This window comes from Ascaphus truei, chromosome 4 (genome assembly GCF_040206685.1).
Source record: "Ascaphus truei isolate aAscTru1 chromosome 4, aAscTru1.hap1, whole genome shotgun sequence".
Lineage (NCBI taxonomy): Eukaryota > Metazoa > Chordata > Amphibia > Anura > Ascaphidae > Ascaphus > Ascaphus truei.
In genome coordinates, this window is record NC_134486.1 from 273,088,668 (window position 1) to 273,111,554 (window position 22,887).

The 22,887-nt window shown below is 43.0% G+C and overlaps 1 protein-coding gene across 6 annotated transcripts in view; it reads left to right on the forward strand.

Moving 5' to 3' along the window:
- The window catches only part of KLHL32 (kelch like family member 32), a 236,107-nt gene that overhangs the window by 59,838 nt on the left and 153,382 nt on the right, over nucleotides 1-22,887 (forward strand). For 4 of the 6 annotated variants that reach the window (XM_075597508.1, XM_075597504.1, XM_075597505.1 and 1 more), the window contains one exon: nucleotides 4,664-4,844. The exons of the other annotated variants lie outside the window; for them this stretch is intronic. In XM_075597508.1, the coding sequence (XP_075453623.1) occupies nucleotides 4,664-4,844 (181 nt within the window). The remainder of the gene's footprint in view (nucleotides 1-4,663; nucleotides 4,845-22,887) is intronic. 6 annotated transcript variants of the gene reach the window in all.

Sequence of the window (22,887 nt, forward strand, 5' to 3'; positions counted from 1 at the left end):
AGTGGGATAGTGCCAATTACTGCACGAAACATCTCAGTGACTTGAATGGGGTTTGCCGTGCAGTCGAATCTGCACTATTGCATCTTTTTGAATAAGACACTTTAATTATCCCTCACTGACAGGCACATTATGGTCTCTATAAGCTGATTCTCTAAACTTTTGAGTGTGTTAATTAGGTGTGAAGATATTAATTGATATATTTCAGGTATGTCGTTCATTAAAGTTCCGAGGTTTGATTCTAAGAATCAACAAGACAGTGAGAATCTGAATAAAGAGGGTTGACTGTATGAAGTAGGGTTGGAAAATATACCGTTAGGATAGCAATACCGTGATACTAAAAATGGAGGTTTTGCGGAGCTATCAGCCACTCTACCCCTCACCCATCTCTTCCGGCAGAGAGCGGAGGGTGCGGAGCTGGCAGAGAGAGGAGAGGAGGGGATGGAGCTGGCAGAAAAAGGAGGGGATGAAGCCGGAAGAGAGAGGAGGGGTTGGGGCAGGCAGAAAAAGGAGGGGATGAACCCGGAAGAGAGAGGAGAGAAGGGGGGTGGAGATGGCAGAGAGGAGGGGATGAAACCAGCAGAGAGAGAAGAGGTACAATATAATCCCTCCCCCCCCCCACACACACAAAATACAACCCCCCCCCCCCACACACACAAAATACAATACCCCACACACAGACAAAATATAATACAATACCCCGCACGCACACAAAATACAATATAATACCCTCATACACACACAAAATACAATATAATACCTCTCTCCACACATACACAAAATACAATACCCCCACACAAAAATCAATACCCCACATACAAAATACAACACTCACTCCCACACACACACAAAATACCCCCCACACAAAATACCACACACAAAATACAACATCCCCTACACACAAAAAATATAATACAATACCCCACACACACAAAATGCAATACCCCTCCCCACACATAATACAATACAATACCCCTCTCCACACATGCACAAAATAGAATACCCGCCACACAAAATACAATACCCCCACACAGAAAATACAACACCGCCCACACATACAAACACAAAATATCCCACACACACAAAATACCTCCACACACACAAAATACTTCCACAAAGACACAAAATACCTCCCCGCACACACACAAAATACCCCCCCCCTCACAAACACACACACAAAATACCCCCCACACACACAAAATACAACCCCTCCACACACACAAAATACAACACTTCCCCAAACACAAAATACAATAACACACACACCTACCTTTGGGGTGGTCTGAGGGCTCTGGTGCCCTGGCTCTACCCAGCTGCTGCCGGGCCTCTCTCCCACTCTGTCTCTACGAGGTCGGGCCTCTCTGCCACTGGTGTGCACTGGAAGCTGGGCCCGCCGGAAGTCAAGCTCAGCTTCTGTCACGCACCAACGGGAGAGAGGCCCGGCCTGGCAGAGAAGGGCCCGAAGCAGCTTGGGAGAGCCAGGGCCCTGCAGCAACCACAGGCTCGGCAGCCAGATGCAGAACTTGAGCTTGACTGGGCCCAACTTCCTGCGCCAACCGGCCAGGCCCCCTGCAACCGCCAGGCCTGGGACATTGTCCTGGCTCTCCCCCCTGTCGACAGCCCTGTATGCCTCAAGAGGACTAATCCATTTTATTTGGAATTAAAAATAATATCTCACTGTAAAATGTCTGTGACGGAATCATGCCACATAGAATATCCTCTTGTGAGGGGACTGTAAAGGTCCAGTGCGTCCCTGCTATCAAAGACCACAAAGGTTGAAAAGCACTCAGGATTAATAACTCCGGACATACAGAACCATAACTGGTCCTGTAAAAGCCACAGCTTCATTGACTCACAATCAAATTATACTTAAACACATAAAAATACCACTAATACCAGCACAGCCCAAGGAGTTCAAAGATGGGGTGATAGACAGTACTTCTATTTCCTTCAATCAATATGCCTCTAACACAATTATGTTAACAATACAATATGACTGGCAGATAACTGGGCTTATTCCAAATTAAAAAATACACCAGAATAATTTGTTTTAAAAGAATATAAAATCAAATCACTTTTAATTTGAACACAAGCTTAAAATACACGTTTAACAATAGAAAGGGGGAAATTCTATTTTGTCCAAAGCGAGCTGTTTTATTTTTTTTTGCCAAGAGCATCCCCAACGCTCACATTGAAACAATATAGAATTACCCACTCTGAGAGAAAATGAATGAAATAGAATAATAATTATTTTAATGTGGCTATCAATTTTACAGAAAACAGTTATTTAACCCCCAGGTGCTTAGACTGCATCTCATTCTTGGTTAAGGCATCAACCTAACGAGAGAGGTTTTACAATTACTATGTAAACTCATAAACTGTATCTATCAGTAACTTCACCAGAAAACGTGAACTACAAATTCCATCACCATGTAAAAAAAAAATGATAGTATATAAATATCATTAAAGCAGCATTTCAATCCAAATCCTATGTTTAAAACAAAGTAATAATTTGTGTATTAGATAATGGTGCATTTTTTCCTCTCTTTCTGCCCTTTTTAATGTATTAAACTTCCTTGGGTTGCTATAGCAAACATTTAGGAAGCCACACCACTTCCTCTTCTGAAATAGGCAGCCATATTGCATGAGAGCAGATAAAGAATTAGAGAGGGACGGAGTAACGGAGTAAAGGTGTAGATTTTTTCCAAAGTGGAGTAGGCCTTTATTTTGTTTATTTTGAATGTTTTTGCTGTGTTAAAGGATCATGCGCAATAAAGCCTAATTTTAGTTTCATCTTAAAATGGTATCCATTGCATACCTCTGCACACATCTCTTACAAGAGTATAAGCACGTTTTTAATGGCGCCTTCTGCACCTTGTGCTCTTTCCTATTAGCTGCATGTTCTACTCCTACACTGTCTCACCTCCTTTCATTTCAACCAGTGATCACCGGGGTGGGCTCATTTAACTGCAGGGTGAAAATTGGTTATGTTTTCTTACCAGGGTAATCTACTTCCCAAGTGGATTACTTTATTGCTATTTATACTCCTCATTTATTAACCAGACTTTAGGAGTTTATGAGAACTGTTACAATAATTCTAATTTATTTGTTGCAATATCACTAACTAAGGGAAGGACTACAATTGACACTGACTTACAACGCTAGCTACAATCTTACTGTACTGTATCCATATTAGACCTTACGTATTTGGTAAAAATTATGCATAATATCTGAAGCTTCAAGCTTTAATTGAGTACTTTTTACCATTATAGGTACTTATAGGTGAGTGTGTGTCAAGGGTTGATCTTCGGCTGGAGTGGATCCCAGTGGCAGGAACAGCAGGGAGTGTGGTAGGGGTCACAAGCAGAGGTCCGTGGCAGGCGTCAGATAGCGTGGTCAGGGTCACAAGCGGAGGTCGGATGGCAGGTGGCAGATAGCCTGGTCAGTCAGGGTCACAAGCGGAGGTCGGAGGCAGGTGGCAGATAGCCTGGTCAGGGTCACAAGCAGAGGTCTGCAATGAGGAGACCGGAACAGGATAATAGCAATAGCAGTAAACACAAGAACCTAGCAGGAGGTGAGGAACCAGTATAAACAGGCACTGACAGACAGGAAGAGTAAGTTTATATAGCACAGATGCAGAGGTGTCAGGTTACAGGGTCTGGAATGTTCCTTGAGAGAGCTAGCAGAGCAGCAGCAATCCCGGTGGACAAGTATGGGTACTGCAGGTTTAGAACATGACAGTGTGAGAATTTAGGTTCAGATTACCACCTACAGTATATGTGGAATAGCTACAAACTTTTAATTGTGGCATTGTTGTTTTCTAGTTTGGAATATTTATTTTAATCTAATGTAAATCAAAGTGAATTATTAATATGTATCTATAGCTCACCTCATCATAGGAGAGATTGTGTGCCACATATAAAGGATTATTTTTCTGTTCTAGTGGTTATAGATAATCATTCCCTGGTGTGTACCTCCCTCTAGAATTAAGCCTATGGGCTGAGCAATGGTTTTTGGTTAGTTTGGTCCTTCAATATAAGCAAATGATAATGAAATATGCATCATGCAGTCAACTTGATTTTTTTTGTCCATTAAGATTATGGTCCATATTCACTAAACAGAGCTACTTCATTAAACACCTTCCAGCAAAGCGTAGTAAATATGGCGCCTTATAACCCATTATACTGAATGTGTTGGGAGTTGTCTCATACAGACTATTTACTTGAATTGGGCCATAAGGTATCTAAGAGTAACATATCTCAGTAAATATGGTCCTATATATTTAATCTATCTTTTTAACTGTGTAGTACCTGTAAATTACATAGATTTAGATGTGGATTTACTTACATGTATGTTGTTTTAATGTATAGGTACCAAAAGTCACTGAAATGCTATACACACCAATTCTTTCTTTTGCATCTTGCCACAGCAAGTGATAGAGAAAAGGATTTTGTGTAAGCTACATACTGTAAATATTCCATTTAGTCTTATGGTGTGTTTGTGTGGGGGGGGGGGGGGGTGTGTTTGTGGCAGGTTTGCTGCTTCAAAATTGAAATGCTCTGTAACTAATTTTAGAAAATGGTTAGTCTTTATAGAATTTGTGTCTGCATTCACTTGTCACTAACATGTCACTAACATGTCTGCCTTCTTCTTTTATTGCCTACAGTATTCAAGAAATGCTAACAGGTCAGAGGCTTTGCCAATCTATATCACACAAGGATGCTGTCCTGTCTGCTCTAAACCAACAGAGAAATGATGGGATCCTGTGTGATGTTACTCTTGTTGCTGAAGAGCAGAAATTCCATGCTCATAAGGCAGTGCTGGCCGCATGCAGTGATTACTTTCGTGTAAGTTATTTATCTATGCTTTTTATAATTTTCATATTCTAAAAAACACATGATGGGTCTTTATTTTTGTAATATATATATATATATATAAGCAATATGATACCGTTTGGAAACGAAATCAGCAGACAGCACTCCAGAATTGAACAAACAAGTGTATTGAAAAAATAAACACAAAACCAATACACTTGTTTGTTCAATTCTGGAGTGCTGCCTGCTGATTTCGTTTCCAAACGGTATCGTATTGCTTATTCTTCATTATAGGATCTTCACCCACACCAGTGACTTTTATTAAGGAGTGCTTTTTGTTCTTTTTCTAATATATATATATATATATATATATATATATATATATATATATATAAAACACACAAAAAGGTGTGTTGCTCAACACAAATATATGTGGTTAACTCAGGCTCTAAATAATACTGACTAATTAATTTGGTAAAAATAAATTGATCCAAAAACAAGTCAGTTTAAATATAAGGTAAAGAGACTAATGGTGCTAGGGGATAGATATAAATATCTAACACACAAAAAAGACAAAGACAATCCCCTTAATAGCACTCTAAATTACACCAACAAAAAAATAAAAAGGAAAAATATAGCTCAAAAGAATCAAATGCTTTGCCGAGATTGAAAATGAACAGATTTTTAATTTGTAAATACAGCAAGACACACTAACTTAAAAACATAGACATACTGAAGACAGCCAAAATAATATCTGTGAAAAGTGACTATATATCAAGGAATACTGTGTACCAAACAAAAAACTAAAGTGTATCTGAATAATAATAAATATGTATCTGTATATATACTAATTAATGATACTAAAGAAGTTTAATAAGACAAAGATTAAAGAAAATACATATATATATATATTACCCACTGGTATAGATGCCTGATTCTATGATGTAAAATACAAATCACAGCATTGGAATAAATATATAATCAAAAAACAACCAAGGGAAAAGAAAAAAAAAGGGGGGAGGGAGGCATACAGGGGAGATCAAAAAATAAGTCTCACACCCTGAACAGTATTACCCAAAAAAAGGGGATTGAAACACTGACTACTGATGCAGCAAAGAATTAACACATAATAGCTATGATAAACATATGAGCAAACAGAAGCAGAACATGTTGCATCGGTTGCTCAGAATAGAGTAGGGAAATCCATTTTGCTGCATTAGTTCAGTGGTAAAGTCACAACAGGAAAAAATCACATGAAGGCTGTCTTCAGTTAACACTCAACTAGTTTCACCCGTCGGTGGGCTTCTTCCCAGAGTGATCTGGGAAGAAGCCCACCGACGGGTGAAACTAGTTGAGCAACCGATGCAACACTGCTGACTTTCTTATCATGGACTGATGCCTCCTGCTATTGAGCTACAGCTGAGTATTATCTCTCTCCGCTGTTTTGGCATCACTTGTCCTTGCAGTGATTCACACTATTGTGTGCTTTATATGTTCTGCTTCTGTTTGCTCATATGTTTATCATAGCTATTATGTGTTAATTCTTTGCTGCATCAGTAGTCAGTGTTTCAATCCCCTTTTTTTGGGTAATACTGTTCAGGGTGTGAGACTTATTTTTTGATCTCCCCTGTATGCCTCCCTCCCCCTTTTTTTTTTCTTTTCCCTTGGTTGTTTTTTGATTATATATTTATTCCAATGCTGTGATTTGTATTTTACATCATAGAATCAGGCATCTATACCAGTGGGTAATATATATATATATGTATTTTCTTTAATCTTTGTCTTATTAAACTTCTTTAGTATCATTAATTAGTATATATACAGATACATATTTATTATTATTCAGATACACTTTAGTTTTTTGTTTGGTACACAGTATTCCTTGATATATAGTCACTTTTCACAGATATTATTTTGGCTGTCTTCAGTATGTCTATGTTTTTAAGTTAGTGTGTCTTGCTGTATTTACAAATTAAAAATCTGTTCATTTTCAATCTCGACAAAGCATTTGATTCTTTTGAGCTATATTTTTCCTTTTTATTTTTTTGTTGGTGTAATTTAGAGTGCTATTAAGGGGATTGTCTTTGTCTTTTTTGTGTGTTAGATATATATATATATATATATATATATATATATATATATATATATATATATATATATATATAATAAAGCAAGGAACAGCAGGCACTCCGTCAAAAAAAGTCAATATAGTGGGTGCAAATCCTGTAGAATATAATAGGCAATACTATACCGCGTTGAAACAAAATCAGAGGCAGCACTCCAATGGATAATCAAGAAATATATTGTGAGTTACCAAGACACCATAACCGACGTTTCGGTCCGCAGACGGGATCTTTCTCACCTATATAAAATATATATACACACACATATAATAACAAAGGGATTGGCACACCGTAAATATGCACAACCTTTTTTTTTTTTGGCCAAGTGTTTTGGTTACCCACTGGAGCCTTTATAAAGTCATGATAACGACTCCAGTGGGTAGCCAAAACATGGGGCCAATAATATATATATATATATTATATATAGCTCAACCTCATTATAAAACGGTGCTTGGGGTCCTGAGAAGCACATCACGTTGTTAGCGTATCGCGTTAAAAAAACATTTTTACCCAGAGTTGCACCTCTCAGGGGTTCCGTGGCCGCCAGAGGGTGAGAGCTGGGATAACTCTCCCAGCTGTCCCAAACCCGGAGGCGAAGCGGGACCCCCACGCAGGACTGACCCGGCAGAAGCTGGCAGCTCTCCTCTCCCTGCTTCTGCTGTGAACTTCCAGATGACAGAAGAGAGGAATATCAGAGCCAGCTCCCTTAAAGAGAGACAGTGTGTGTGTGTGTGTGTGTGTGTGTGTGTGTGTGTGTGTGTGTGTGTGTGTGTGTGTGTGTGTGTGTGTGTGTGTGTGTGTGTGTGTGTGTGTGTGTGTGTGTGTGTGTGTGTTGCAATCCGTGGTGAAATGAATGTAAAAGACTGAATGAGTTACTCCATTCCGCAGGTCACCAGGAGCTGTCGGCGTGCTCTTGCCGTGGAGAAATCAGCGAAGAGGCTGTAGGTAGGAGAGCATCAGAGCGATGCGTCGCCATGGTAACAGGCATCAAATGTCGCAGCGGGGTGACATCACGTTGCCATGGCAACGTGATGTCATGCGACCCCGTGACGTCATTTGACACCGGAGCCGAGGAGGGTGGGGGGGGGGGCACAGGCAGCCAGCAAGCCATGGTCACCCCTGCAGGGAACAGCAGGAGAGGCTGTAAAACGGCATGGTAGGAGTGCTGCATATTATTGGTAGCCATGTTCACATTGCGTTATAACCAGATTCGCAGTATAACGGGCCGCGGTATAACGGGGTTGAGCTGTATGTGTCTATCTCTCTATCTCATTTATGGTGTACTTATCCCTTTGTTATGTTTGTACCATACATTATAAGTACTCTGATAGCAGCGATGGAACCGCCATAAAGCCGGCCCTGTCTCTAGGAGTTTCTTCTGTCTACTTCCTAGTGTCTTAACTATGTGTGAAGATATGATTTAATATATTATGGGTATATCATTGATTAAGCTCTGACTATCTGGTACTAAGGATCAGCAAGAAAGTTAACATCTGAAGAAAGAGGCTTGAAAGTATGAATTATGCTTATGAATTAAATAAGTTTGGCACATGGTTTCATGTGTTGGGTAAAACATAATTAACTACATTTACTAAGGATTTTGCTCCATAAGACCCTTACATCAAGGCTTCATGAATATGGCCCTATATGGCCCATTCAAACGAATGAACTGCAAGGCATCTTCCAGCATGGACATTATCTTGCAGAGTAGTACATCTTGGCAAATATGGCCCTATGGTCCTATATTAGTCCTCTGTCTTTTTACCTATACATCAGTAAATGACAGATTGAAATGTAGATTTACTGGTCTGCATGTTGTTTTTATGTATATGTACCAACGTACTTGAAAGCTGGTCATTTTAACCTCTTTTGCCAATTAGAAATGGCCTTTCGATTATACAGAGCAACTCTTTTGTACTTGAGGGTGTCCTATGGAGTAACACAGTTTAGTAAATATGGCCCTTCATTGCCTATTCTCTCTAATAGTGTTGTGCGATGTTCCAGTATAGAAGGTCTTTGATAGCGTATCACTTCTTAGAAAATAGGGCCAAATATGTCTCAAGATCACAAATGAATTTGATTTAAAATTAACATTTTGTTTAGTTGCACGTATAGGCCCAACACTTATCTGCTATCACAGACAACTAAGGGCCAAATTCAATGTTAGCCTATTTAACACAAAGTTACCCTAAGTTATCGCATGTTAATAATAACGTTGTATTCACGAAAGTAAATAATGTGATATTAAGCTAGGTTTTACTCATGTAAAAACATTGGCGTTAGTTTTAATGACCATAATTCTGAATTATAGAATCGATGTATAGAACGCCAGTGCATCAGAAGAACAAGTCCTTATAATTATAACGTCTGCAATTGAAAAACTCCCAATGTACTGTGTATGTACAATAAAGTTGCCCTAATAGGGTTAGGGGACAAGTACTTAATGCCACTGGCACCACTAATGATTAGTACAGACAAAGTCCCATATGGTGAGAATAGCAGGGTATGGCAACCCACAGAAAAGACTCACTTTTTGTTCCAGGAGTTTCCCACAGCAGATAAATGAATGGTGTGCAATCCACCAGATGATGCAGCAGGAACAGGTAGAAAAACGGCAGTGCACTGCCAAGAAGACCAGGAGGAGGCTCACGGTTGCAACAGCAAAAATATTTATTGCATTAAAAGATTGGACTAAATGTCCCCCCTAGCCACAGCAATAGTCCACTGCCGTTTTTCTACCTGTTCCTGCTGAATTATAGAATCCACTCATCTATTAGCTCATTCACTCATCTAGCAGTGGATTTTTTTTTCTATGAAAAACGTGGAGATACTGTGGTCCTCCAACAATCTTTTTGTGAGACATTATTAACAGAGTAGCCGTCTGCCCATGCGTGATCTCTTGCACAAACGCAGATGGCTACTGTGTTAATAGCTTACACAGTAGCCGTATCTGTGGCTAACGAAATGTTTTATTTGTTGCGAGCTTTCGAGATTCACTGATCTCTTCTTCCGGCGGTGTTACAATGGATAAAGCAAGAGAGGTTTTACCTTAAAAACAGTGCATCTTGGAATGTATCCGTGACTGAAGCCTATCCCTCCTTCCTGTGCAGTATGCGATTTATGACTTAAGATGTTAAATGGTCCCTGAACGTTAGTGATGTAAGAGTGTGTGTGTGTGTGTAAATATAAATGTATAAAGTGCCCACAGTGTATACAGCGCTTTATAATAGGTGTGTGTGGAATGGAAGTGTATACCATTGGTGTGGGTAGGTGTAGACATTTAAGAGGGTGCTGCATTACTTTTAGTGTGTGTAGATACTATGTGGTTCTTTTTGGTAAATAAGGATATCATTACATTGTACATTAGTACTGCTGAACCCCGTTATAACGCAATGCTTGAGGTCCACATAATGCGACCACGTTATAACGGGATCGCGGAAAAAAATGACCACTGCTTTCAGGGGTTCCGCGTTCACCGGAGGGGGAGTGTGTGTGTGTGTGTGTTTACACAGATTTTGATTGCTTATAAGTATTGTAGTTATATCCCATAATTAACCCCAAATGAACCCCATAACTGTACATGAAGGGGCAAAAAGTAAAATTAATGTTTTAACAGCCAATCCCTGAGCAGCTGCAAGCAAGCTAGAAAGGGTAGGACATTCCTCTCTACAACTCCTGGAAGTTTGCCAAAAAAAATGCAGCGTAGCTTTTAAAAAACGGGAGCCACGCTCAGACCGTGTTATAAGCAGATCCGCGTTGTAGCAGATCGCGTTATAACAGGGTTGAGCTGTATGTGTAAGAGGCAGCTGTGTGTGCATTCATATATATGTGTACTTATGCGTTGAGTGATGGTGCAAAAAAAGGCGCTAAACACTAAAAGTGGTCACTAACTATAAAGTGACAGTATACGTAAAACAGCAAATATTTATGCAATAGTAAATAATAGTGCCAATAAATGTGCAAAAAGGTGGTGAAATAAACGTTGTAACTCCCTGCTCAAACCCTCTGGTAGGGCTTGTCTTCACTTGTCCCCAAAATGTAGAAATTTCCTCTCACAATCCAGGGGGAGCATAAAAGGAGAAAAAAACAACAAAACGCAACAATCTAAGTGTAGACCATAATAATATGTGAATCCAATAAGGCGCAATCTTGGCTTTTCTGTGCAGCCTACTCATAAGATTTAAGTGGTTTTAGGGCAACATCAGTTAACTGTGGTGTGTATATTCCTCTAGACTCAGGTAAGGATGTACTCCAACTCAGATTCCGGCAAGATGAGGAGATGCAAAGAAAAGAAATATCTCCATAGTGCAGAGATATTTTTTGTTTATCAGAAAGTATCATTTCAAAACGTGAGGATTAGAAACAACATAAGGCACTGAATTTCAACTAATTTGCCAGAATATACTAATGTATACAGAGGTATTAATTAATCACTGATGGAAATCAATTAATTAGCATCAAGTTAGCCAACAAACTAAACTGTCCCTGACGAAGCTCCGTAGCTGGAGGGAAACGTGTGTTGGGCACGCAATGACATCAGCCTCCGTTAGGGAGCTGTGTTAGTTGTGAGTTTAGCTAATGCCTAAAGCTTACAACAAGTTCACGAATATTACAATTTAGATACAAACTTTAGGAGCGATCATTCCACTGCTGCTAGTGTTCTTTGGTAAGAGTATTACCTATTTCAGCGTTACGCAAACTGGGCGGCACGCACCCCCGAGATTGTCTGCCGGGAGTGCGGGGTTTACAGAGCTCCCTTGCGCTTCCTGAAGGCACTTAAATTAAGTGCCGGGGGAAGCGGCGAAGGCCTCTGAAAACTGCACTTACCTTGGCTCCGGCGGCTTCTGGAGACGCATCGCCATGGCAACGCAGTGTCAAATGACGCAGAGAGGTCATGTGATATCACGTTGCCATGGCAACGTGGCATCATGACACCGATGCCTAGGTAAGATTGGGGCGGGGTAATTGAATACAAAAATTAATTAATTAATTAAAGCTTATTACTACATTTGTTTCCAAAGTTGGTGCATATGCTGTACTCGGGAGCTTATTTATTAAACTCCAATGTTACCAATGCAAAATCTTCCAAAATTGGAATGGAATTAAATTTGACTTGATAAAAATTATGAAATGGCACAATTTTACATTTTATTTACGTTCAGATCTGTGCATATTTGATACAAAATTGCCAAGAAAGTGACAGTCAGAAATCTTGCCTCTCCAATTTTGACTTTTGCTAGACAGGAGAAGAGAGAGGTGAGATTGCTGCCTGTCACTTTCTCGGTGAAATACAATCTCACAGTTTAATGAATAATAGCCCGTGAATATGACATTTTGTGAGTTTGTCTCTTCTACATAAAGCATGAAATTGCTCCGTCATAAACAAACACACACACACACAAAAAAATCGCCTTTTGTTATTGTGCTGTAAGCCTTTAGAGACAGGTATAGACTATTCTGAAATTAGTTTTTCAGTGATAGGTCACGGCTTAATATAGGAGAATTTGCTTAGTAATGAACAAAAAGGAGATGTGCTATCTGAGAGTAATAGTGAGTTTATAAAATCTGTTATAATAGTGTGGATTAGTAAAGTAGTAACATGGATAATATAGACTGTCAACAGATACCATGGGGCCCAGGACAAATTAGAGGAGCAGGGAATGAGATGTGGGGAGAGAAGGAGAGGGGGAGAAGAGAGAGGGGGGAAAGGGGGTAGGAGAAGAGGAGAAGTAGAGGGGAGGAAAGAGGAGAGGGAGGCAGAGAAGTAGGAAGGAGGGGGAGGGGGAAAGAAGGGAGGAAGAAAGAAGTGAGGGGGTGGAAGAAGGGTTGGGGAAGAACAGTTGGGGGAAGAAGGGAGGGGGAAGAAGAGAGGGGGAAGAGTGGAAGAAAGAGAGGGCGGAGGGGAAAGAAGGGGGAAGGGGCAGAGGAGAGTAAGGGAAGGGGTTGGAGAGAGGAGGGGGAGGAGTGGGTGAGGCAGTAGGGGAGAGGGGGTAGTGGGGAGGAGGGGAGTTAGTTGGGGGAGGAGTAGGGGAGGAGGTAGGAGAGAGAAGGGGGGAGGGGATAGTGGGTTAGGAGAGAGGAGGAGGGGAGGGGTAAGTGACAGGTGGAAAAGGGAGGGAGTAGGAGGCGGGGTAGGTAAGAGGGGAGGGGTAGGAGAGAGAAGTAGGAGGATAGGGATATGGGAGAAGGGGGTAAGGGGTACGAGAAAGTAGGGGAGAGGAGAGGAGATAGGGGGAGGGGGCAGGAGAAAAAAGGGTGTATGAGAGAGGAGGGGAGGGGTAGGGAAGAAGAAGGGGGTATGGAGGGGAGGGGTAGGGAGAAGAAGGGGGTACAGAGGGGGAGAGAAATCGGGAGGGGGAGTGAAGGAGGGGAGGAGGAGAAGTGGGAAGGAGAATTGGGAGAGAGAAGGGGAGGAGGATTGGGGGAGAAAGTGGGTGGAGGTTGGAGGGGGAGGACATGGGGGGAAGCAGGATGAGAGAGAGGAAGAAGATAGAGAAGGGAGAAGAGAATGGGGAGAAGGAGATGGGGAGAAGAGTGGAAAGAAAGGTGGGGTGAGGGGTAGGAGAGAGAAGCTGGAGGGGAGAGGGTAGGGGAGAGGAGGATGGGTAGGGGGTAGGAGAGGGGAGGATGGGTTTGGGGGAGGTGTAGGAAAGAGGAGGAGGGGTTAGGGGTAAGAGAGAGGAGGAGGCGAGGGAGTTGGGGGAGGGGAAGGGAGAATAGAGGAGGGAGGGGAGGTGCAGCAGGAAGCAAAATTGGGAGAGGAGAATTAGGAGGAGGAAAATTGGGAGAGAAAGGGGGTGGAGGGGGGAAAGGACAAGGGGAGAGAAACAGGATGAGAGAGATAGGGGGGAGAAAGCGAGTGGGAGGAGAGGGGAGAAGAGAACAGGGAGAAGAGTGGGAAAGAGGTGGGGAAGAGAGGAGGGGGAGGTGGGGGTAAGAGAGAGGAGCAGGAGGAGGGGGTAGGAGAGAGGGGGTAGGAGGTAGGAGAGAGAGGTAAGGGGGCGGGGGGAGAAGGAGTATAGAGGGAGTGGGTAAGAGAGAGGATGAGGGGTACAGGGGAGGAGGGGTAGTGGGGGATGATGTAGGATGAGTAGAGGGTGTAGGATTGAGGAGGAGGGGGTATGGGGGAAGGAGTAGAAGAGAGGAGGGGATGAAGGGATGAGGAAGGGGATGCGAGAGGAAGAGGAGGAGGGAGAGGTAGGAGAGAGGAAATGGGTAGAGCGGTGGGAAGAGATTGGTGAAGAGGGGGCAGAGGAAAGAGAGAGGGGGAGGATGGGAGAGGAGATGGAGGGAGGGAAGGAGAAGGAGGAAGAAGAATTGGGAGGGTGAAGGGGGAGGAGTATTGAGAGAGAGAGAGAGAGAGAGAGAGAGAGAGAGAGAGAGAGAGAGAGAGAGAGAGAGAGAGAGAGAGGAAAGAGAGATAGGGGTGAGGGAGATAGAGAGGGGAGATAGAGAGAGGGGAGAGAGAGATGGAGAGGAGGATGATGGGTGAGTAGGGATAGATTGGGAGAGAGAGGGGGCAAGGAGAGTTAGATGAGGAGTGAGGAGGTAAGGAGTGAGAGATTGGGGAGAGAGGAGGGAGGAGAGAAATGTAGGAGGTGGGTGTGACGACTCAGGAGATTCCTTCCCCTCCTTGTCCCTCTTTCCCATCTCCTGTTGCCCCTTCTACTCCTTCCCACTCCTCTCCTTTGCCTTCCACCTCTCTCCCCTTGCCACAGCGCGTTCCCCACAGGTCTCGCATACCCACGCGGTCCCTGAGTCCCTCCTATGATCCTCGCCGCTCCCTCTCCCACGGTGCCCGCATTACCTTCCCCCGTGGTGGCATCCGTCCTGTTGCCTCCTCCCTCCGTGGTGCCAGCGGCGCGGCGTTCTGCGCGCCTGGTGACGCGACCGGTGCGTGCGCTCCCTCAGCCCACGATGGGCACGCGCACACGCTCCTCCGCTGGCCTCCCTGATCCACCTGCTCCCTCCTCTCTGCCTCTGCATGCCGTCTCGCGGTCGCAAGTCACGCACGCGTTCCCCTTCTCTGGGCTTCGTGCTCCTCTTGCGTCCTTCCCTTGCTCCATGCGGTCCCTCTCTGTGTTGCAACATGTGCATGTGCATCCCCAGCTTACAGAGGGCGCGCGCACATGCTCTTCGTATCCTGTTCCCCATGTCTCCGCCTCCCAAGCCTTCCAGGCCATTCCCCTGACTGCCCCTTCTGTCTCCTCCTCTTCTCTCCCTGTCCTTTCCCTGTCGTTTCCCACTTCTCTCTCTACTCCTCCCCTCTCTCCTATTGGTATGCCCTCCTTTATAACCCCTGTCTGTCCACTTCTTCCTCACTCTGCATAGTTCCTGTTTCCCTGTGTGTACCTGACCTATGCTGTGCTCCCTCTGTGTTGCTGTTGTTTCCTGCTCCTGTGTTATCTTGGATTTCCCTGGCTTTGACCCCTGCTTGTCCTGGACTACTCTGCTCTCTGGTATCCCTTGAACCCTGCTACGCATACTACTTCGCTTACCTCTGGCTTCCAAGGACCTGGCTTATACTCTGACGATTCTAACCTCTGGACTCCTGGACATTGGCACACGGACACGACTACTCCTACGGACATCCCCAAGCGTTGCAAGTATAACTAACAACTCTTCCAACAGGCCCAGCAATGCCATACCACACTCCGGGCTTGCTCCCACTGCTGTGGGTGTGTGGTATCATACCGTTCCCACCTCAGTACTGGGGTCTAGCCAGGTCTGCGGGCATACAGGCGTGACAGCGGGAGAGAAAGAGGTGAGGCAGGGGGAAAAAAGAGGTGGAAGGGGAGGGGAGAGAGGGGTTGGGGGAAGGAGAGAGTGGTTGGGGAAGGAGAGAGGTGTGGGGGAAGGAGAGAGGTGTGGGGGAAGGAGACAAGAGTGGAGGAACAGAGGTCATGACTCTACATGCTGCTTTAAAGGATTAATGATGCCTTTCAGAGACATGGGGAGGGTGCTTTCTGGAGTGCCTGTCAGGAGAGCCTCCTTTCCACCAGCCTACAGCATGCTGCCTCAGTCAGGCACTTCCACAGACATCCATTATTATTTTTCATCTACAGCAATCTTCTGACTGTTTAGCATTATGCTAATAGGTACTATTCCACTTATAGCATGGTGTAATTGATCCAATTTAGGATTGTACTTAATCAGGAAAATTTGCTTTTCTTTTAGCTGCTATGTGCTTAGTGATTAACCACTTGCACTCAGTACTACAACCAAGTGCACCCCTGGTCCTTGATACATAGCTCCCATAGTGTATTTAGAGTTTCAAAAAATTGTTATTAACGTCCCTCACGAAAAACTAAGCAGTGTTGAAATAAGTGGAAACATCGTACTGGTTGAAGGACAGGAAACAAAGAGTGGGACTAAATGGTCAGTTCTCACACTGGAAGGAATGAAACAGTGGGGTTCCCTGTAGTAGGACCTGCATGCTTTAGTATATTTATACATTATTTAGGTGGAAGGGTATAAAGCAAGGTAGCAAAATGGGCAAATGTCCAAAAACTTTTCAAAATAGTTAAGTCAAAATCACACAGTGAAGAGCTAGAAAAATATCTTTCTAGACTTGGATACTAGGCAGTTAAGATTTTCGCTTCCCTATTGACATAACTGGTATGGCATGGGACCCGGCACACCAGAGTCCCCTATGCCGTACCAGTTATGTCATAATTTAAATGTTTGTTTTCTAGTGGCTGACCTTAGAGCAGTAAGCCTGATCAAAACAGAAGAGGGGGCACTCCACTTCCATCTTGGGGTGGGATCATGGCCATGTGGTCGCTACCAAAGCAATCACATGGCTGCATATACCGGAAGTCAGGTGGCACTCGGATGCTGCTGGACTTCTGCCACCACCAAGGTAAAATGGCCAATGACATTCAACATTAGTAAATGTAAAGTAATGTACTTTGGGAGACCCCCCCCCCACCCTCCTGCCCAAGGATATATAACAGTTTTTCTAGCACTTATCATTTTTAAACATTAAAAGTAGGAGGTACGACTTCCGGTATGGCGCCAGGGCAGTGAAACCGCTCCGCTGGCTCTGAAGGAAGAAATCAAAATAACAGCTAAACATCTGCAAATAATTGCCTAAAAACAACATTAACAAAGAGGCAACGTCGCAGAGCTCCGGTTTATGGAGAGATATCTGGCCAAAAGTGGAAGCATGGCCCCAAAAGAGCAGCAGTCTGAAAAAGGGGAAAAGAAGGAGAACTACAAAATGGCCGACGGCCACGAGGGAAGGAGATCAGACCAGCATGAGGGAGACACTAACTCCTCCAATCCTCAACTCTCCCAACAGGGATTAAACTATGAAACTCTAGCCAAGGCAGTGGCAAAAGAAATCATGCCTAAACTAGAAATTAACTCAAACAAAATACAACAGGCAATAAAAGAACTCAGAGAAAATCTTATCTCGCATGCAGCCAGAGTGGAAGAGGCTGAGAATAGGGTGAGCGTGGTGGAAGATAGCCTGGACTCCCTACCCAAAAAGGTGGAAGATCTTCAAAGACAAAACAAGATTTTAGAGGTGAAAATTAAAGACTCAACATATAAACAAATCCTAGACACTATATTCAAGTATTAGAGGAGATGTCCCACAATGTCAGCCAAAGTTGCTGCTGAATTCACTTTGAAAGCTTGTACATATTCAATTGAAAACTCCCACTAGCCTGCAGGTTAAATAGCCCAATCACTAAGGCATAACATAGTTAACTCTGTAACATAATGGCATAGTGGCACATGTTTATAGTGAACCAGAGTGATACTTTGTATTGAAGATATTTACTCACTCCATTGTTGTGTTGATCCTCTTGGAACTGTCAGCCTGCTCCAGCCGGAATCAGGTCAATGTGAAGGTGAAGTTGTGAGGCGGTGCATCTGCAATGCGGGAGAAAATGAACCGGACAACAGACTAAAGGCCCAAAACACTATTTATTGGCACATAAAAAAGAAAAGGGTAAAAAAAGCCCTCTTACGTGTTTCATACAGACACCTGCGCTTTGTCAAAGAGTACTCTGTGTATTTTTGTCACATTGAATGTTGCTCTGGACTTCTTTGTTTCTTGTTGTATACATTTAGCCACGCCCAGAGTATGCACTACCCTCTTCAATCAAAAAAGAAAATTCGCTCTAACATTGCCTGCAACGCTAAAGATTTTTTATAGAAGTGGGAATGACATTTTTCACCTCCCATGAAAAAGAAGAGATATTTGTAGGAGGCACGTCAGAAAGGCTGGAACAGGTTGACACTGCGCATAGATGACACTAGCCACCAATACACCACCAGAGATCTGTAGGCGAGTGGCGAGGATAACGGGGGACCCCGGACACAGAGACTAGGAACAAACAGAAGCACAAGTATATACAGACCTAGAGGACCCTCTTTGGGGCCCCGGGACATGTGGTGCCCACCTACTCACAAGACTTTCCTGCTTCCCCTCCTCCCCCCCCCCCCCCCCCCCCACTCCTCTTCTGGCCTGGTCATGCATGGAGAAAAAAGGAAAAGTCCCCCAGCGTGTAGACTCAAGCGATTATTCCAAGTGTGTAGAATAGGGAAGAAGAAAACAAAAAACACCCAATAGTATACCTAGATTTCTGGAGGGATTGGAACTACCTCCTTGGACTCTAGCAGTGGGACTTAAGCATATTATATCGCCATATTTGGATATGCATTTATAGTTTTAGACCAGGCCTGCACAACTCAAGTCCTCGAGGGCCGCAAACAGGCTAGTTTTCAGTATTTCCCTACTTCACCACAGCTGTTCAATTAGTGTCTCAGTCATACTGAGCCACTAATTGAGCCAGATGTGCTGAAATAGGGATATCCTGAAAACCTGGCCTGGTTGCGGCCCTCGTGGACTTGAGTTGTGCAGACCTGTTTTAGACTATGTCAGCTCCTGGTTAGTTTGTTAGCGCTACTTCAATTTCTTTCTGGCTGTGCGTGGAGCCTACAGACCGATACCCCGATTTCCCATGCGCCCGCCCAGCCACCCATCCGATGTCTCACTCTCTGGCTCTCTGACTACCGGGATCGAGACTTAAAGCCTGAGGGACATTATAGAAGCCGATCGATGACTGGAGTGTCAGGACAGGGGAAGGGGGTGGGGAAGCCATAGGGCCTGTGACACCTGGAGGAGCAAACAGAAAAACAAAACAAAACAAAAGATTCCCCCTTGAATGAACTCAGGTCGATTTGGTATGGATGATATGGTTAATATATTAAAAACCTTTAATCACGTATAAAGTCATAAAAAATAATTTGTAAAGAAGGGCATGGTACGAGGGATCCAAGGCCAGCCCTTGATGACACACCAAAAGATCTTCCTAAATAATTGCGTATGGAAGATAATGCAAATTATGATACATCAACTACCAATGGGCCAAATAGCAAGATAATTCACATATAAAAACCTTCAGAATGGGGAACCCAATCATGAGTCATATACCCTTATTACTAAAAAAAATCAGCAGTCTACATGTATAGGAGGCTGCTGATACTGAGTCTGAGGTAGTGAAAAACTTGAGATAGTACAGTCAAAAAAATACATAGACCTACATGGTATAAATGGCCCAAGCCAGGATGTAAATCGAAACGAAAAGACATGAAAAACACACAATTAATAAAAACTGAACAGTGTATGAAGTGAATATGCTAACACACGCGTAACATAATAACTAAGTGAATAGATGTGCTAAACAGTAGCAGGGCACCCAATATTGCACATTTTGTGCTTGACTTTTTCCACAATACATCCATACACACTAGGTATTTCTCCCTTACTCACAAGTACGTTCACTTACTACCTGTGTCTGGTATGTAGCAGCTAACCTACCATATATATGATTTTGATTTTGGTGCACATACTACTGTGTTTCATGAGGCCTTAATCTGATACGGTCATTCATTGAACCGTGCCTCAGGGCATTAAAAGCGCACATTTTGTGCCTGCCCTTCACAGTCATCTATCTATATACACTAGGTAGTTTGTCCCTACTGTTTAGCACATCTATTCACTTAGTTATTATGTTACGCGTGTGTTAGCATATTCACTTCATACACTGTTCAGTTTTTATTAATTGTGTGTTTTTCATGTCTTTTCGTTTCGATTTACATCCTGGCTTGGGCCATTTATATCATGTAGGTCTATGTATTTTTTGACTGTACTATCTCAAGTTTTTCACTACCTCAGACTCAGTATCAGCAGCCTCCTATACATGTAGACTGCTGATTTTTTAGTAATAAGGGTATATGACTCATGATTGGGTTCCCCATTCTGAAGGTATTTATATGTCAATTATCTTGCTATTTGACCCATTGGTAGTTGATGTATCATAATTTGCATTATCTTCCATACGCAATTATTTAGGAAGATCTTTTGGTGTGTCATCAAGGGCTGGCCTTGGATCTCTCGTACCATGCCCTTCTTTACAAATTATTTTTTATGACTTTATACGTGATTAAAGGTTTTTAATATATTAACCATATCATCCATACCAATCGACCCGAGTGCATTCAAGGGGGAATCTTTTGTTTTGTTTTTCTGTTTACACTCTAGTCCCCTTTTGCACCGGTGCTCGGTTTTATTGACTTGTTCATTATTTGTACATTACACTTTAGCTGACGCGGGAGCTTTCCTCTCTCTTCCCCTCTCCCTCTGATTTTTGACACCTGGAGGAGCAGCGGTGAAGGGTTCGACCTCTCCCACGAATGACAGGTTACAGGCGGGGGGAGGTGCGGAGCCCATACATGTTGGGACCGTGCAGGACTTTGGTTCGAACCAAAAGAACTTTAAGAGGTGTTCGAATGATATGTGGGGGGGGGGGGGGGGAGATTGGTTGGGGTGGAGGAATGTCTATTAGGAGACAATTAATGGGGGGGGGAATCGAGTGATGGGGTGAGCTGACACCACAATGAGGTTAAGGACCTAATTAGAGAAGGGCCTTTATGGATCCAAAGACAAGAACCCAGAAGCCCCAATATACACAAATAGGAGACACTGAGAATAATGCTAAAATTAACAGCACATATATGGTCTGAAAGGAAATTGATTTGACCCAGACATAGACCCTAGGAGGAGGGAAGATAAAGGACAGATAACACATAAGGAGTTCGGAATAGAACTACCCCCAAGGTAAAGCACCCCACACAATTAGTTAAATACAAAGGAACAGAAAAATCAAAATTATCCCATAAGGAAATAGAGACATAACAACAGAAATACAGCCCCACAAAGAAAACAAATGGAAAAATAGGCACAACATGGAATCCACAAGAGAGTAAGATTTACCAAGTAGGAGGTTAGACCAGAAAAGGACTAACAAGGGCAATTGCTTCTCCAAAGTAGCGTGGATGCGAAAACCAGAAACAACGGAGACGACGTTAGAGCGTCACGTTCCTCTGAAAAAAAGAGAAGTCTTTTCAAATGATAAAGTTATGTTATGTTTATATTGTTGTTACAGTTTGTGTTATAGGTGTCAAGGTAACGCTGTGTTTCCAAAAGATGTTGAGAATCCCCAAATTTCAAAAACAAAATCACACTGGCCAGGGGAGACAGGTGAGGACATGGAAAAATAAGGTAAAACAGCACTACAACACCAAAAAGAATGCAACACAATGCCAGTAAAAATAGCCTTCTGGAATGTAAAAGGATTAAATAACCCAATTAAGCGTAGAAAAATACTTGGCAATCTAAAAAAAAAAAGGGTGGATATAGCATTATTCCAGGAAACCCACATAGATATTAAGGAATCCACGAAACTCCAAAGAGATTGGGTAAGCCAATGCATATTTTCACCAGCAGTAAATAAAAAGGGCGGGAGTTGCCATCTACTTAACAAAAACAGACCAATAGAAGCGCTGTCATATTGAGACAGACACAGAAGGCAGACTGCTACTAATAAAAATGTAAATTATGGAGAAGGAATATATCCCAGGAAATATATATGGGCCCAATTACCATAACCACCAATACTTTAGAGATCGTACCCCGAAAATATTAAGCCAAAACTGTCATAATATAATATTAGGAGGGGAATGGAATGCATGTATATATGTATACATGGACAGATCAGGTTTTAAGAAAGGGAGCCCCATAGTAAATACTCAAACCAAAAATATGACATTTATGAAGGACATCCTAAATTTGATAGATTCCTGGAGGACCTTTAACCCCACGGAGAAAGAATATACATTCTACTCAAATGTACATTCATCCTTCTCAAGGATTGATAGCATTCCCATCAACGAAAGACTAAGGGGCCAATGCAGTAACTTGCGAGAAGGCTGAATTCGGCTGTTTTATTGCGAGATTGGCATGTAGTATGCAGTTGATGGCGGTATGTATGCGAGTTAACTGAAATACGGCATATGCAATTGTTGCCGGAAATCATGCGCCGTGCAGGTGGCGAGAATGGCTATTTCATCATATTAAGCAGCAGTAGATGCCGAGTAAGATCTCGGCGGTACGCGGGAGAAACTGTTACCGAGAAAAGCGCCAAAAAGCTGCGCCAATCCAATCAGGCACCAACAACCAGCCGAGAGCCGAATATTTCAGCTGCTAGTGACATTGTTGTGTCATTCTAGTGTTGCTGCTGCCAGCGCAGCTTCAATTGTATTACATGTCATTCAGAACCTGTTACATGTGTTGTTTATAATAAAATACATTATTAATGAAAGCCTTGCAAATGTCACTAGCAGCAAGAAACACACTGCCGTGAGTAACAGAACGCTTCAAACTATCATGAATTGATTTTTTCATGTTCAAAAGTTGCCGCCAAATTCTTCTTCAATACGGATACATGCAGTCATCCGCCACTGACTGCAGGAACGCGAAGCGCTGCGCCTTGTACGCGCAACATGTGCAACTCACCATTTCCCCTCACAATCGCCATTTACTGCATTTAGTGGCAAATACCCGGCAAACAAAGGAGATGTAATCGCGCTGGCGACAC